The 16,565-nt window shown below is 38.1% G+C and overlaps 1 protein-coding gene across 4 annotated transcripts in view; it reads left to right on the plus strand.

Moving 5' to 3' along the window:
- The window catches only part of pcxb (pyruvate carboxylase b), a 222,481-nt gene that overhangs the window by 171,605 nt on the left and 34,311 nt on the right, over positions 1-16,565 (plus strand). For all 4 annotated transcript variants that reach the window (XM_058394276.1, XM_058394274.1, XM_058394275.1 and 1 more), the window contains 6 exons: positions 6,676-6,820; positions 6,950-7,039; positions 9,909-10,130; positions 13,408-13,564; positions 15,834-16,074; positions 16,180-16,429. In XM_058394276.1, coding sequence (XP_058250259.1) covers positions 6,676-6,820; positions 6,950-7,039; positions 9,909-10,130; positions 13,408-13,564; positions 15,834-16,074; positions 16,180-16,429 — 1,105 coding nt within the window. The remainder of the gene's footprint in view (positions 1-6,675; positions 6,821-6,949; positions 7,040-9,908; positions 10,131-13,407; positions 13,565-15,833; positions 16,075-16,179; positions 16,430-16,565) is intronic.

A 16,565-nucleotide genomic window follows, 5' to 3' on the forward strand; every position in this document is an offset into this window, starting at 1 on the left:
GGCACAACAATGTACAGATAAATACATTATCTTTGCTTTTTTACAGTATTATTATTATTATTATTATTATTATTATTATTATTATTATTATGTTTCTAATATGACCAAATTAAATTAGATGTAACTTACTAAACTTTACTAGATATAAAGTTACTAATTCTTTATTACTGAAAAAAATTGAGAGATTTAGTATAATGAAATAAAAACTTACTGCATACAAAACATAGTACTGCTGGAGGAGAGTTTTTTGGCAGGTCATATTTAATACAATGTACTAAATTGGGCTATTGTGTAATACACAGAGCTGAGTGGTTTGGCTCTGACGTGACTATGACGCTGTGTTGCCATTTCAGTACCATGGACAGTGCAGAGAGGAAACGATTGGCTGTATACCAAGGGCCATATGCATACACACACACACACACACACACACACAGGTGTGTATGCCTATGTAATGGGAATGGACTTGTCTATACCTTATTCTGACATTCTGACTCTAACATTAAGCTCAGTAACCAACAAAAAATGTGTTTTTAAAATAAGGTAAGAAAACAAAAAAAGGATATATATGTATATATATATAAACTACACACACACTTAATATTCTTCCTCTGAGAACCTTTCTTTGACATAATGCTGCTAATTAATGCTATGCCTATGTTTTCCCATTTTCCACCAAATTTGGGCATCTGTCAGTTCCCTCCCACCAGCCAGCTCTTTCCTGTCACAGTACAGCTACCTGCTAGGGAGGGTGAACTCTAACACTTGCTTCCTCCAAGACATGTGAAGCCAGCCAAATGCATCACAGTTACAGGACGGTATAGCACAGACTTGAAGAAATGTTCTACCTGCTTGTTTCCACATACATGAGTTTACAGAGGACTGTGATTGACAGGGGAGAAAGAATATGCCATCCCTCCCACACAGACACTTCTGCCCACAGATGACTATAGTATTGTTGGGATTGAAACACATGATCTTATCTTCCATCAATTTTTTTTTTTTTTGCACCACTCAGTTAGACAATCTTATCACACACACACACATGATAGTGCCTGTATATACTGTTTGCACAGACTGATCTTGGACGGGTGTTTTGAGTGTGTAGCAACATGGACTGTGTCTTTTTCCTTTATTGATGTGGGTCATCAAACTACCCCAGCCCCCCACCCCCCACCTCACCCCCATTAGCTCCACTTTAGTCTTCATAAGTGATGCCTGGCTTCAGTGTCGATTTAACAGCCGGCTATAGAGAGCAGGTTAAGTGCTCCAGGATGAAAGGCGCTTGAGTCTTGATCACATGTCTTCAGCTTCTGCCTCATCAGCTCTTTTCATCTGTATCATCATACGTCTGCTCATGTCACCATCTCCTCCTTTCTTCTCGGTTCTTTTTTTAGAAGCCTAACTTTCTTAGCCACCTTCCTGTGCCTCGTTATGACGGCTACTTTCTCCTTGTTTCATGCCCCCTGCGTTTTCAAGGCTGACGAATCCATGAAAAAGAAATAATTAAATACCAACCAGCTAAGGTGTGTGTGTGTGTGTGTAGCCTTCTTAACATCCATAAGCACTGCATTCATTTTTACTGAAGCAATACTGATGAAAAAAACCCATGATATGACTTAGTCTTGAAAGAAAATAAAAAAGAAATCTTCTTAATTATCATTAAGGGTCATCTGTTTGACGCTGTTGCTAGAGTGTGTTTAACGCAGCTGCTATTTTCTTTTTACTGGAGCGTAGAAACGAATACTCTTCAGATGAAATGCTGCTGGTTTGTTTCCACTGAAAGCTATTATGAAGCACCGCTCTAATATACCTCAACGTATTTATGAAACCCATATGCTAGCCTAATGAATGATTATAACACCCTCAAACTAAAGAGGTAATAAAAGGAACATTTATAACCCTGATATACGGTGCTATGTACATCCTGTGTCCTGAATGCGCAAATGCATAATGATAAAAAGAAATACAGCAAAACTCTCAATCAGTTGACACGTAATGTCCGCTTTAAATTGTAAAAATGTCCCATAAGGATAATTGAAAGCTCTTCTCTCATCTCTCTTTCATTTAAAGACAAAGTCACATAAAACTGCTAATGATTTTGGACATAAGCCTGCTCATAATTCTCTAGCATTTCTGAGTAAAAGATTTATTCCTAGCTTATAAACGTTTCCTAGAGTCCTTACATAAAGCCGTTTTAAATAAAGCGTTAGTGACTCTTCTAATGCTGTTTTCTACTTGTCATGTTTGTTGACATGCGTTTGTACTGCAGACAGTCAGAGGACACACTGAGTGGGAGACAGAGTAGTTGACAGGTTGCGTTTCATGGTTTTCATTTCCAAATAAAAGCTAAACTTTCTGTTTGTTTGTGTGTTAGTACACAGAACTGCCTGCATAGGACTAGTGCAGTTTAAAATAGAATTTTAAATACATTATATTTTTAATTCTCTTGCTTGTTATGACCCGATGTGACCCGACAATGTCCAGAAAAAATGTATTTGAAGGATAAGTCAATTTCCAGTTGATTTGATCATACACAATCATGGGGCAGCATGCTCCCTGCCCCATTTAGCTTCCATAAGATTTTTATTGCACCTGTAATGACCAAAAATGGGAACAGCACTATGGGGAGTGATGAGGAGGTGCATAGATGCAGTATTTTCTCTACCACATACTCAATTTTCATTGGAGGAGCAGTGAGTAGACAGTTAACGACAAATAATGATATAGTTTAATAATACTCTTTGACCACCACAATTAAATACCTACAAAATGGTAAAAGGTTTAGAGCAGAACATTCATTTTGAGAAAAAGAAGTATGTCTTTTCAGTTCTTGGCTAGTTTCATGTCTTTTGTGTAGTTTTTGAGATTTGATTGGAAATTTTGCTGAAACATGTCAACCGTAGTTAATGACATTACCACAGTAAATGAATATTAACTCATTTTGATCTACTAAACTTAATGTTTGACGACTGCATGTTGTCGACTCTCTTATGTCTGTTATGCCCTTACTTTAAGATTTCACAAGATAGTATTCTGTAGAATGAGACGAATGTGTTAACCTCTTGACATGACTTTGTTTGACACTATTAGTCATTAGAAATGTTAGTCTGTCTCACCAAGTCTATGGACAAGAGCCGGTGTTGAACTGGCATTAGAGAACACCCCCGCTTTCACTTCCTGTGTAATTGAGCTTTTAGTTATTATTCCATTTAACCTTATGCCCTGTTTTTATTGGCTCAACTGCATAACGACGACCTTCTCTGTGTGTGTGTGTGTGTGGGGGGGGGTGTGGGTGCCTATGGGTAGGTGCACACTATTGAACCTGTAGATAATGATGGTATTGATTTGTACCCTCTAGTTAATGCTAAACCCTCATACAAGATTCCATCTGTGTGTTTTTGTGTGACCTTGTTTAGATGCCTTCTAGTTGTTTGATTAAAAGAAAATTTCCTTGTTTGTCCATTTGTGCATTTGCAAAAGGTCCTCTGAATTCTTCTAGTGCAAACCATTTCTATAGAATCCAGTGTTTTTGCACTCCACCTTTATTTCACACATTTGTTTTCACCTTTGTTCACACCACATGCCTAATGTTTCTGCCAAGATGGAAATCTGCAGTTATTTGAATAGTTATAAATCACTGCTGAAATATCTTCTTTCATTGCACATTCATTTACTCAAGAACCTTTCATTTGATTCTCACAAACATCAACACACACATGGATTATGGATCAGGGACATGAAGTACAAAAGTGCATTTAAACTGATGATGGCAAATAATGTCACAATAAACATACAAATTCATCTTTGTGGCATATTTTGCACATTAAGCTTTTAGGTTATTAGATACACCTGAATATTTTGTATATTTTCCACATATAAAAATATATTATAAAGCATCAAAAATGCTAGTTTATAAGCTCTTAGATAAAAAAAAACAACTATACAGTAGAAACTAAAGTTATAAACTGGAGTTATACACAAAACATCTAGCTTTTAAATTTTCACTTCAAATTGTTCATTGCACTTAGGTATGTATTCTATCCTAAATATAACTGATATAGCACTTGGTGTATAGGTGTGAATGACATCAGCATCATGTGTCATCACTAGTCAGAGAAATAAGTAGACAGAAGGAAAGGCAGCATGGCCTCTTGAGCGAAAGGGTCTGTTCAAGCTAGCGAACAGTCGTCTCTGAGTTTAACTCTAATCCACTGACACTGAATCAGGCATTCCAGTTCAGACACCAACAAAACGTATATGTTATATGTCACATATTTCTAGACTCATCATTTATATTGTTGTGTACACTATATTGCCATATGGTTTTGGGACACCCCTTCCTGTTCCAACATGACTGCGCACCAGTGCACAAAGCAAGGTCCATAAAGACATGGATGAATGAGTTTGGTGTGGAGGAACTTGACTGCTCTGCACTGAGTCCTGACCTCAACCTGATAGAACACCTTTAGGATGAATTAGAGCGGAGACTATGAGCCAGGCAAAAACTGGGACGTCTGCATTTACATGCACATGAATGTAATATGGAGTTGGGCTGCCTTTTGCAGCTATAACAGCTTCAACTCTTCTGGGAAGGCTGTCCACAAGGTTGAGGAGAGCGTTTATGGGAATTTTTGACCATTCCTCTAGAAGCACATTTGTGAGGTCAAGCATGAGAAGTCTTGGCTCACAGTCTCTGCTCTAATTCAGGCAGGACTCTGTGTAGGCCAGTCAAGTTCCTTCACACCAAACTCATTCATCCATGAACCTTGCTTTGTGCACTGGTGTACAGTCATGTTGGAACAGGAAGGGGTCATCCTTAAACTGTTTCACACAAAGTTGGGAGCATGAAATTGTCCAAAATGTCTTGGTATGCTGAAGCATTAAGAGCTCCTTTCACTGGAACTAAGGGGTCAAGCACAACCCCTGAAAACAACACCTGAATTCAATGATTTGGAGGGGTGTCCCAAAACTTTTGGCAATATAATGTATGTGATACTGTATAATATGAATCGAATATGAAATTAATTTCACGCCATTACTCTAGACAAAGATATGTGATAAATGTGCAAAAAAACAGCAAAGCAATCTTGTAGTTATTTTATTTTGTTATAGTTACAACTCCTGCTTTGTTCTCTGTCTATTTATAAAATGATCTGAGGGCTTTCCAAAATTGAAATAGTTAACTCTGGCTCATAATAAATTCTAAGGAAACACAATCCTAAGTTATTTTTTACATTACAGTTAAAAAAAACGTTCCACTACCCAGGATAAAAGCAAGGTTAAAAACAATAATAACCCAGGATTAAGTTCCTGTAGTGTATTTATTTTAATTAAATGTTAGTCAAGTTTGTTTTTCATTCAGTCATCATTCCTTTTACATATTTAATAAATGAATTAAATTAATTTATTTGTTCATCTGGTAACACTTTATTATAACAGTACATGACTAATCATGCAGTTTGCTTTTCTCTTTATGAATTTATTATTATTATTATTATTACGTGCCTTAACTCATCATTAGTTCATATTTAAGGAAGTATTAATTTAGGTATTAGTTCAGGACTCATTCACAGCTACTGCCATGTGTTTGGCAAAAGGAGATCCTTGAATATTAATCTGCTGTTGAATTTCAATACTAAATACCACAATTCTAATTCTATATAGAAAACCTCTTGTGTATTTCACTAGGATAAAATAAAGTAAAAAAGAATTTGGGGTTTTTACTGATTTTTTTTTTGTTACGCTTTGCTGCAGTATTAATAGCATAGTTTCTCATTTACGCTCACCACATCTGAAGGATTTTGCCAATAAACAGCTATAAATAATGTAAGTACAAATCGTCTTTCTAGATCCATGCCTCTCTCTCTCTTTTTTTTTTGAAGCTAAACACCATATGCTATTGATCAGTCGCCCACATCACACATTCCTCAGGGTTAGTGCGATGGTGAGAGATACGGTAGCAGAGTGAGTGATGCTGTACTGCAGCCTCTCAGCAGGAATGCAGAGTTAAGGGCATGTAGAAGTCTCTGTGATACACAGTGTTTAAAGGATACATGGTGTTATCTAAACCTCAGTCTGAAGTTGGGAGAGTTTTATGTTCTGTCAATTATTCATCAGCTCCTGGAGAAGTGACGTATGCGTAAGGGAAGTGTGTAGAGTTCAGGAAAAGGGCAGAGAAAGAAACTGCATCAGGGTAATATTTGATTTTGTGTATTTGTTGAACTGTGAAGGGATAAATATTTGGAGGATTTGTGATTATGGGACCTGATTAATGCCATATTTTTCTCCATTCTTTTTTGGATTGTTTTTTTTTTCCTTCTTTTGGATTCCTCACTGTTTACTCGAGTTATATTTACTCCTGTGAGTTACACCTGTGCTCTAATGACTTTGCACATTAACATGCATAATCTGGGTGTTTGTGTGTGTGTGTGTGTGTGTGTGTGTGTGTCTGGGTAAACTGGTTAGGGTACATGTACACAATTTCTTAGGGAGTTTTTAGTCTAGCATGTGGCATTACTTTAGAGAATCAGACTCTTGGGACCAAGTGCACAAGCCCATTATGCAAATTTTATATGAATATTGAATATTGTGTGTGCAGTATGTCCAGGTGTACACCAGTTTACAATTCTCTCTCTCTCTCTCTCTCTCTCTCTCTCTCTCTTTTCCATGCAGACAAACATTCCGTTCCTGCAGAACGTTTTGAGTAATAATCAGTTTTTGCACAGCACGGTGGACACACAGTTTATCGATGACAATCAGGACCTGTTCAACCTCAAACCCACGCAGAACCGTGCACAGAAACTCCTGCATTATCTGGGTACGTGTGCATGGGTTTATTAGCATCTTATTGTTCTCTAAAAACTTTTGTAACAACCTTTGTTTATTTGTAAAACTATTTTTGTGTGTGATCAGTAAGCATATTTGTGGACATATGTGTTTCCTGCAGGACATGTGATGGTAAATGGGCCGTTGACACCAATTCCAGTCAAAGCCAAGCCTTCTACCACAGACCCGGTCATTCCTACTGTCCCTCTAGGTATGACCACACACACACGGGTTTCCTACTTTATTCTACCACTATTAAAAAATTCACATAAGGGGTGATCCGCAGCAATCATCAGTAAAGGTTCGAAATAATCAACAGATTTTTCTAACTAAAGTCAAGACTTCTCTCACACTTTTGTATTTCTTTCACTGAGCTTCCTAGAAAGAGGGAGCTACCCAGAAAATAAACTTTGACATTACAAACCCCTTCTGGCGCTCAATTGTTTCTTAACCAGAGGCCAAAAAATGGAATTCTCACCTGTTTTGTTGTGTCCAGCAATGAGTTTCTTTGTCATGTCACACTCCACAGAGGTGGTTAATGGATCATATGAAAGTAGACACTCGGGGACTTTTAGAATTTCTAACTTCTTATGTTTTTTTTTTCCCCCTAGCCTACTAAGGACAATAAATCCATAGTAAAGTTCCAATAAAACTAAATATATTCACTAAAATGGTTCTATGTTCAAAGTAAATGTTGATATCAAACCTATTTCTGCTCTCTGAGATACCCAATCTGATTGAAAATGTTCCATAAGTTCCATAAATTTCCATTCAACTAGGGTGATGAGATGCCAGTTTACTGGTTTAAAGGGTTAAACAGGTGCAAGATTGCAAATGTCCATTACTGATTAGAATATTATTGAAGAAGATATCACTACTGTTTGCTTTATTGCATATGTATATACGTTTTAAGGGGAGTTTCCACTGAAGCACAAAATACTGGGCGGACATTATTGTTATGCACCACCTATTCCCATTTATCAAGGCTGATAGTAATTACTGACTTTGTCATCGCCTTGCACTATTTACTGCCTCTAATGAATGGTTGTTTTTATATTGATGGCTATGGAAAGACTTAGTATATTGAAATAATTAATGTTCAGTTACCTGTGAAACCATTTGGAACATAGTTTCTGCTAATAATAAAAAAAACTCTTGTGTAAGGTCATGTGTGCGCCGTGCTTACAATTATACACGTTTTCCAAAACCATCTCAATGCAATTTATGTCATTAACTATAGATTTTTCATTATTCCAAATCATTTCCATGTTTCCTCGGTGCAAAAGACTTATTAACTCGTACTAATTTTCCACCAGAGCCAGATGTGTCTTAGTAGGTCAGCTGGTAAATTGGACACAGCCATCTGCATCTCTGGTCTCTAAGACCTGGATTATTATTGTTATTATTATTTAATTTTACTGAGAGGATCAGCGATGGATTATGTTTTACATAATAGAATAACCAGTGTACCTGTTTAACAGCTTATTTTATAGTTAGAGTTTGTAGCAAAAGTTTGTCTATTCACAACTTTTTCATAACCTGTTGTAGATGCTGTGTTTACTTCTTTTGATAAAAAAAAAAAAAACAATTAAATATATCTTCTATGGAGTTTTTTTGTGACTCTGTTTTGTGTCCCAGACACAAGTTGTGCATTTGTAGCTAAATTGCAAAATATAGATCTACCAAATCACCAGAGTTCTTTTGGGGGAAGTGAGATTGCATATATACCATCAAAAGCAGGGATGAAATTTCTAATTATTTTTAAGTTTCTTGAATTGATATCATCTCAGTATCTCAAATTAGAAATTTTTTTTTTTTTTTCTGTGAGTAATTTGAGAAATTAGTTTTATATTCAGTGCATTTAAAGAGCTTTTCGAATATTTTTTTTGCGTATAAATATATTGCACATATTGTATGTTTGCACTATTTTTTTATCATTCATATTATATTTTGTACACGTTATAATTATATATCAGATATAGTACTCGGGTAATTGTGGTTATTTTCAGTGCCTTTTAGAACTGAACAATCAAAACTGCTCATGCAAAAAAATAAAAAATCTAATTTAAGTTAATTTATCAAATTACAGAGCGCAGTAATTAGAACTGATTACAACAACTGAGCAGTTGTCGGTTGCTTTGTCCTAGGTTTGATCCAAGTAATAATTAGCAATATTTATTCAATTTGTTTTAGAAACGCTTTATAGAATAGAATAAGTAACACTTTCAGTCAGGTGTGATGCTGTACACAAAGAAAGTGAAACAGTTCTAGTGTTACAAAACTGGCCATTTCTGAGAAGAGAACCATCCTACTGCCAAAAAGCAGATTTAAATTCTATCCTCAGTGAAACATGACCAGTGTGAACATATTTGGAGCAAATCAAATGAGGCTTCACTGCTGAGGAGACAAATCCTCAGTTAACAATGTAGCCTGAAGAAATGGTCAAGCCAAAAAAGAGACGTTATTCTAGACACATTCTGTGTTTAGCAACACTCCTGTCCTTACACACACACACACACACACACGTCCCACACACACGTTCAGGCCTGGCAGAATGACAGTGGGCTACTCCTTCATTGCTCCCAGCCTGATGGATGATATAGGTGTAATCCCTCGCTTTTCTCCCTCTCCTAGCCTGATGAAAGAGAGGAAGCAGTCATGTTAGAAATCTCATTACAGGGGTTTAGATGTGTGAGTTATGGTACACACCATCCTCCACAACTGTTTATATATGCGTGGCTGGAATCTCTACACTGAATTTGTATTTTGTATTTGTATTCTTGGCTTGGGTATGTTTTTAGTTTTTAGTTTGCCTACTATGTGGGAGTATGAAAGTGTGTGTGATTCTCTGTTTGTCTCACATTTTATAGATCTATATATTTGTGTAGGAGTGTGTGAATTTGTTTAAGTGGGTCACAGCTGTATTAGGTATAACCCAAAGCCTCAGGGGCACTCCCGAGTCCCACTTAGTCTGTGTGTGTGTATGTGAGAGAGAGAGAGAGCCTGTGAGAAATCATTCCTGCATATATGTATATATGCATAGGTCAATAGTAAATATTTGTGTGTGTGTGTGTGTGTAGGTGAACCTCCTTCTGGTTTCCGTGAGGTCCTGTTGAAAGAAGGTCCTGAGGGTTTTGCCCGGGCAGTGAGACAGCATCAGGGTTTGCTCCTGATGGACACCACTTTCAGAGACGCTCATCAGTCTCTGCTGGCCACTCGGGTCAGAACACATGACCTGAAAAAGATCGCCCCGTACGTCGCACACAACTTCAGCAACCTCTTCAGTGTGGAGAACTGGGGAGGTGAGGAGGATGCCTTTCATTCACTGCATCTAATATTATTTTCTTCTAACCTGTTCATGTACAAGCTTGATATTCTCATATAAACTCCATGACTCAGGCTCTTGAGCAATTATCTGTTTACTCAATAACCTATAAATTCCTTGTGGATTCACCCAGCTATTCATACGCATCTCACATCATTAGCAACCTGCCCCTTATGTCTTATCTATCTACAGTCAAACACTTCATACTATGGTGCTGTTGAGTGCCTGATGAACAAAACCTGTTGCTTCATCTTCTATAACGGAGAACATTCTGGCTGCAGGCTTTATATCAATCTGCATATTTTAATACATAATTTTTCTATAGCAACAACTTTATGACAGACATTCCATGTAAAAAGATGTGTACTTGATGATATGAGGACAGTTTTTCTATTTTGCATTTTTAGAAGAGTCAGGGGAACAGCTTTTTGACTCGAGAAATTCTTCAGCACTGAGGGATTTTTATGAGGAGTGTTGAGTTTCTTTGTCTTATTAATGTATTAGAGAGAAATTTTGGCAGGTAATCTACAAAATGGATAATGCCTCACTTTTTCATGCTTATGCCATATATGTGCTTGACTACAGTACCCATCAGCCCCTGCACATCACATGACCTTGTGGCATGTCTCACTAGCACCAACACATGTTCTGGGTTTCCCTCTAATCAGCATCCATACTTAAGTTGTAGGGCGTGTCTCATTTAGCTCCGTATGTGGGGAATCGTGTACACAAGTTCTGGCACTGGTAAGGACCCTGTCTCACTACGCACTGGGACACCGATGACTCAATTTCCGATGACATTTCTACATACTTACATTATATAACCTCACCCCAGCTGACTGTGAGATATTTTTCCATTTTTTAACATTCTTTTCTGTCAAGCAGGATCAGAGGCCAGTTAGTAGATAATATTTTAAAATCATTAAAAGTCTTTAGACTCAAACAAACCAACGTCTAATAAAATTCAAAACTGGTAAGGCATTCGAAAGCTACAACAATGATAACAAGCTACTTACTGTATGTTTGTAGACTAAGGTGGCCAACAGTTCATCCACCCAAAATATGATGTCACTTCCAGTAAAGGAACATAGTGAGCATTGATGCTTCCTGGTTTTTGTGGTGCATTATGGGATTGTTTTAGGGAGCAAACATTCCAGTGCACTGGAAGGGTGACAGAGAGAGAGAGAGAGTGAGAGAGAGTCCTTAAAATGGCCGACCCCCTGATCACCCACGCCACACTCTTCATAGATAAGATAAGCACTATCCTGTCGGAGCCAGCTTCAGCTACAAACATTTATACATGATAATATTTTCATAATTGTTAACGGCAACATCAAATAAGAGAATGTCATTTAATCATGGACTGTGACTGTAGCTCATGTATGACATGTACAGATAAGAGATTTGCTGAGAGAAGATAACAGAATATTCATGTTATCACTGTAAAAAAAAAAATAAGACTCAGTCTGTCATCTGATACAGAACAAAGCAACGTGCTAACAAGGCGTAACTGCTGTATCTCACAGCAGAATGATAAATCAGAATTAAAATACAGTGCCTTCCAGCATATTCTGACAGCACAGTCCATTACTGGTATCTTTGTTGTATACCAAGGAAATCTGCATTAATGAAAAAAAGATGAATGTGAGGCAGCTGTAGAGAATGCTGTATTTCATTTGCAGGTATTTTTGGTCTTATAGTTTTACTATATGGGAATTACAGCACTTTTATTGTCTATAACTTCCTTTATATAAGCTCAAGCAGCCAGGGGTGTAATGTTTAATGTTTAATGTTTAATGCTTCTGGTTGTGTTGCAGAAGGGTCCCAGAGTCTTATATGCTCTTTTGTTGTTGTTTTTTTCTTTTGATTGGACCTTTACGTGCATGATGTCTTGACAATTGATACAGAAATCAATTTCAAGTAGTTAGGTTGCTCTGCTTTTCCACATTTTTGTCCTGACAGGTTTGTTTTGTCATAGTTCGATGTTTTGATTTACTGTGTTTTTAATGAAGCTAAAGCCTTTATCCTCAAAAACAAGCCTGTTTCCTCTGAACATGCCTGTGTGCCTTTAATCTTTTGCTCCATCTTTTAAAACAAGTGGACCGATTGAAACAAAACAGTTAAGAAGGCTTAGCATTATTACCTTCTAATTGTTATTATGAAGAATTAATAGCAATTAGTTTAATTAGGGTTCGAAAATATAACACTGTGAAAGAACAATGAAGGTTCGGTGTTTGCAGTTCAGACGTCCAAAGCCACGGCTCCCTTGCTATTAATTCATCTGAAGTGCTTTTTTATGGGCCAGAAATGTGATTATGCTAGTCCTTATCTGAAATATCTGGACTTTTTTAGACCAAACACAAGACCAGAAGCTGCATATTTCTCTTTTAAAGAACAGTCATAAAATCCTGTACTATTTATTACACAGCTTTGTCAATGAATATTACGTGTTTTATCCCAGTTCAGCGTACACTAGGGAGTTTTATGAACAAACAGCACAGCAGTCGTGTCTAATAAATGTGAATCAGGCAGTTGCCCTCATCGAAGGCATGGAGTTGGCTGATACAAAGTGATGCTCTAGAGGCTCACACATATGGGTTAACACCCACAAATGCACAAAAAATAACCCACAGTGCTCGCCAGAAAAGAGATGAGAAGCTGATTCAACTGGATATGATGATAGCTTTATGATTAACTACATCTTTCGATCATGTATCATTCACTCATTTCATACAGTACAATTCAATTCCACTTGATTCAACAGTAGATGTTGTCACAAAGCAGCTTTACAGAGGGATATAGAGGTAGATTTATACGTATATGCTGTATGAACAAGCCCAAGGTGACAGTCGCAGCAAAATGATGACATGAGGGTGAAATCAGACTGAAAACTAAACCCAACGTGTTCTGGGTGCGACCAACCCTAATGAAAGGAAGTTCAGTATGCGCCTAGTGTGAAGAAGAGTCCTGGGATAAGAACAGGACAGCTCAGTGCTGATGGCCTTATTAAAACTAAATTAAATGAATTATTAAATAAAATTTATTTCTGTCACTTACATGCACCAACATCATTTTTGCAAAATATCATATTGTGACAATAAATAAATTGCACTGTGATTCGAACAGAACCTGCCTACTCTCATTTACACAAGTGTTACTTTTACCAGCATGTGCATTGTATTGGAAAATGTAATTGTTGTGTATGAATGTGAAGGTTAATTTGAGTATTTTACCATCTGTCTGCTTCTTTGTAGGTGCTACATTTGACGTGGCTATGCGCTTCCTGTCAGAGTGTCCGTGGCGTAGGCTGCAGCAGCTGAGAAAACTCATACCCAATGTGCCTTTCCAGATGTTGCTGAGAGGAGCTAATGCAGTGGGTTACACCAACTACCCTGACAACGCCGTATTCAAGTACAAACAAACATTCGTGCATGCACTCTCAAACCCACAACTCCGCAAAAAGCACACACACGCACACAAAAAAAAAATAGCTTGCGTACATGCTGAGACATGATGCATACATTTAGAGCCTTTTTTAATCAGGCAAATCTGATCCTCAAGGTCATGATCCACAGCAAAGGTCAAATGACAAGCAAGCAGCATGAAAAGGGCAAATCCATAATCCAGGGAACAAGTGAGACTGCAAGAAATACAGAAAAAAAAGGAAATGGCTAGTAATTGATTCAACTTTGATTGATTGTACTTTAGCACTGACGACAGTGACACAGCAGGAAATAAACAGACTCATCAGAACCTGGACATAAAGCAGGTGAACACAGTCGGGTAATAAGCCAATAGTAAAACAGGGGTGTAAGACAGGACCCAAGCCAAATAAAAACACATGTCACAATAAAAGCATGAGCAGTGCAGGTCATGCTGGGAAATATACCATGCACTGAGGTGATTTGTGATAGTGTAATGGAATTTATAGTGGTAAGACAAAAAAGCTGCATCATTCCCTATGTGTTCCAACACCTCCAGTTTTACTTTCAAATTGGTAGCTTGGAGAATTGCAGCATTATATGTTTGCTGAGGCTTAGTGTAGCTTATATGACACAAGATAGTCTTTCTCCATGTTACTGTAACATGATTTCACACTTCCAGATGTGTAAACAACTCAGTCTGTATAAAAAGGGTCACGGGTTAGGTTAAAAGCCGTGTCCTTTATTATAAATTCATTCCTGTGAAAACAGACCAACTGCCTACATTGCTCATTCACATTTACATGAATTCATATATATGATATCAGGTTCAGTATTACATTAAACTGTTCTCATGTCCATTTCTGATGAATATGCTTACGTCGTGTAATATCCTTGCTCCATTCATGTACTCCCTCCATCTCCATCTTTCAAACATAGGGATATTATGACCGTATGAATTGGCTATTAACTTTTCCAGACAGTGATTAGCTGTAAATGTAATCCTGAAATGTCCTGAAAATATCTTTTCATCACTTTCTTTTCCCTTTGTGCTGTTTTTACCTCTGTATAATTACAAGCACAGCTTAACCTTCTTTTTTTTTCTTGTTTGCTTGTTTCTATTTTTCAAGGTCAGAAATGAATGCACTGAACTGAGGTGGCACTCATTTGCTAGTGCAGTGTGATTTTCAAAGCCAGATTGCACTAAAATGACTTATATTAATATACAGGATATGTTTTCTCTTCGGCTCCTGCGTGATGTGTATGAAAGCAGATGAGAGAGGAGAAGAGAATATCAGGGTGTCACTGTTGTCATTCGAAATAGTCATCTGAGACAGAACACAGCAACATGTTGGCAAGATGTAACTGTTATGTCTCAAAGAAGCGTAATAAACTGTAAAAGGTTTGGCAGTCAAAATCCACAGGTGTAGTGACATGTTTCGACTAAAACGGTGCAAGCATCTAACGGGTTAGACTCAGGAGATGTTAGCAATCATGGTTCATTAAACATATACAAAATTGCAGTCAAAACAGAATTAAGGTCTGTACCAGGAAACATCTAAAATAGCCAAAAACAGACAGGGATAATCTTCTTCTTCTTCTTTCGGCTTTTCCCTTCAGGGTTCGCCACAGCAAATCGTCTCTCTCCACCTATCCCTATCTTTTGCATCCTCAACACTTACACCCACTAGCTTCATATCCTCATTTATTACATCCATACACCTCCTCTTTGGCCTTCCTCTTTGCCTCCTGCCTGGCAGCTCCATGTCCAACATTCTCCTACCAATATACTCACTCTCCCTCCTCTGAACATGTCCAAACCATCTTAACCTGGCCTCCCTGAATTTGTCCCCCAAACGTCCGACATGAGCCATCTCTCTGATGTACTCGTTCCTAATCCTGTCCAGCCTTGTCACTCCCAAAGAGAACCTCAACATCTTCAGCTCTGCTACATCCAGCTCTGACTCCTGTCTCTTCTTCAGTGAACACAGGGATAATCAAAACACGTAAACAGACAAAACACAGGAAGGGCCAAAACAAGGCTCAGAGTTTAACACTCATTTTAGCACATACTGTACATACACATGGGCAAAACAGGAAAAACAAATTCCTGCCCTACTTATCTTACATCCTCTTAATACCTGTGCACCCTCAACCAACTACTGCACTAACTTATTGCACTAACTAACATACTAACTAACTTCTAAGAACTCCGTTTTTGAACATGACCCACCTTTCCTCCCAATCTCTATATTCAGGTTTTGTGAAGTGGCGAAGGAGAATGGTATGGACATCTTTCGTGTGTTTGACTCTCTAAACTACCTGCCTAACATGCTAATGGGGATGGAGGCTGCTGGCTCAGCTGGAGGTGTGGTGGAAGCCGCCATCTCTTACACAGGAGACGTCTCCGATCCTATGAGACAGAAATACTCGCTGGAATACTATCTGCAGCTAGCCGAGGAGCTCGTCAAGGCGGGAACGCATATACTGGCTATAAAGGTAGAGCGTGTGCATGGGGAGATGTAACAGATGTACACACATATGTACTATGACCTGAAATAGACAATGCAATGATGATGAGAATCTCTATCACTCTCTCTCTAGGACATGGCTGGTTTGTTAAAACCTGAGGCGAGTCATTTGCTGATCACAGCTCTGAGAGATCGATTCCCAGAAGTTCCCATCCACGTGCACACTCATGACACGGCAGGCGCAGGTGTGGCGGCCATGCTGGCATGTGCTAAGGCGGGTGCTGATATCGTAGACGTGGCAGTGGACTCCATGGCTGGCATGACGTCTCAGCCCAGCATGGGCGCTACAGTGGCCTGCACCAAAGGCACCAAACTTGACACTGGTGAGTGAGATGCTTGTCAATTAACTTCGAGATTTTATGTGTCATCGCTTAGGATTAGAGTCAGAATGTCTGCAACTGTGAAGCAATTAATCTGAAATATTATTTATTTTTCATATAGCTCTGTAGCAGTGACGTA

The sequence above is a fragment of the Hemibagrus wyckioides genome, linkage group LG07 (assembly GCF_019097595.1).
Source record: "Hemibagrus wyckioides isolate EC202008001 linkage group LG07, SWU_Hwy_1.0, whole genome shotgun sequence".
Taxonomy (NCBI): domain Eukaryota; kingdom Metazoa; phylum Chordata; class Actinopteri; order Siluriformes; family Bagridae; genus Hemibagrus; species Hemibagrus wyckioides.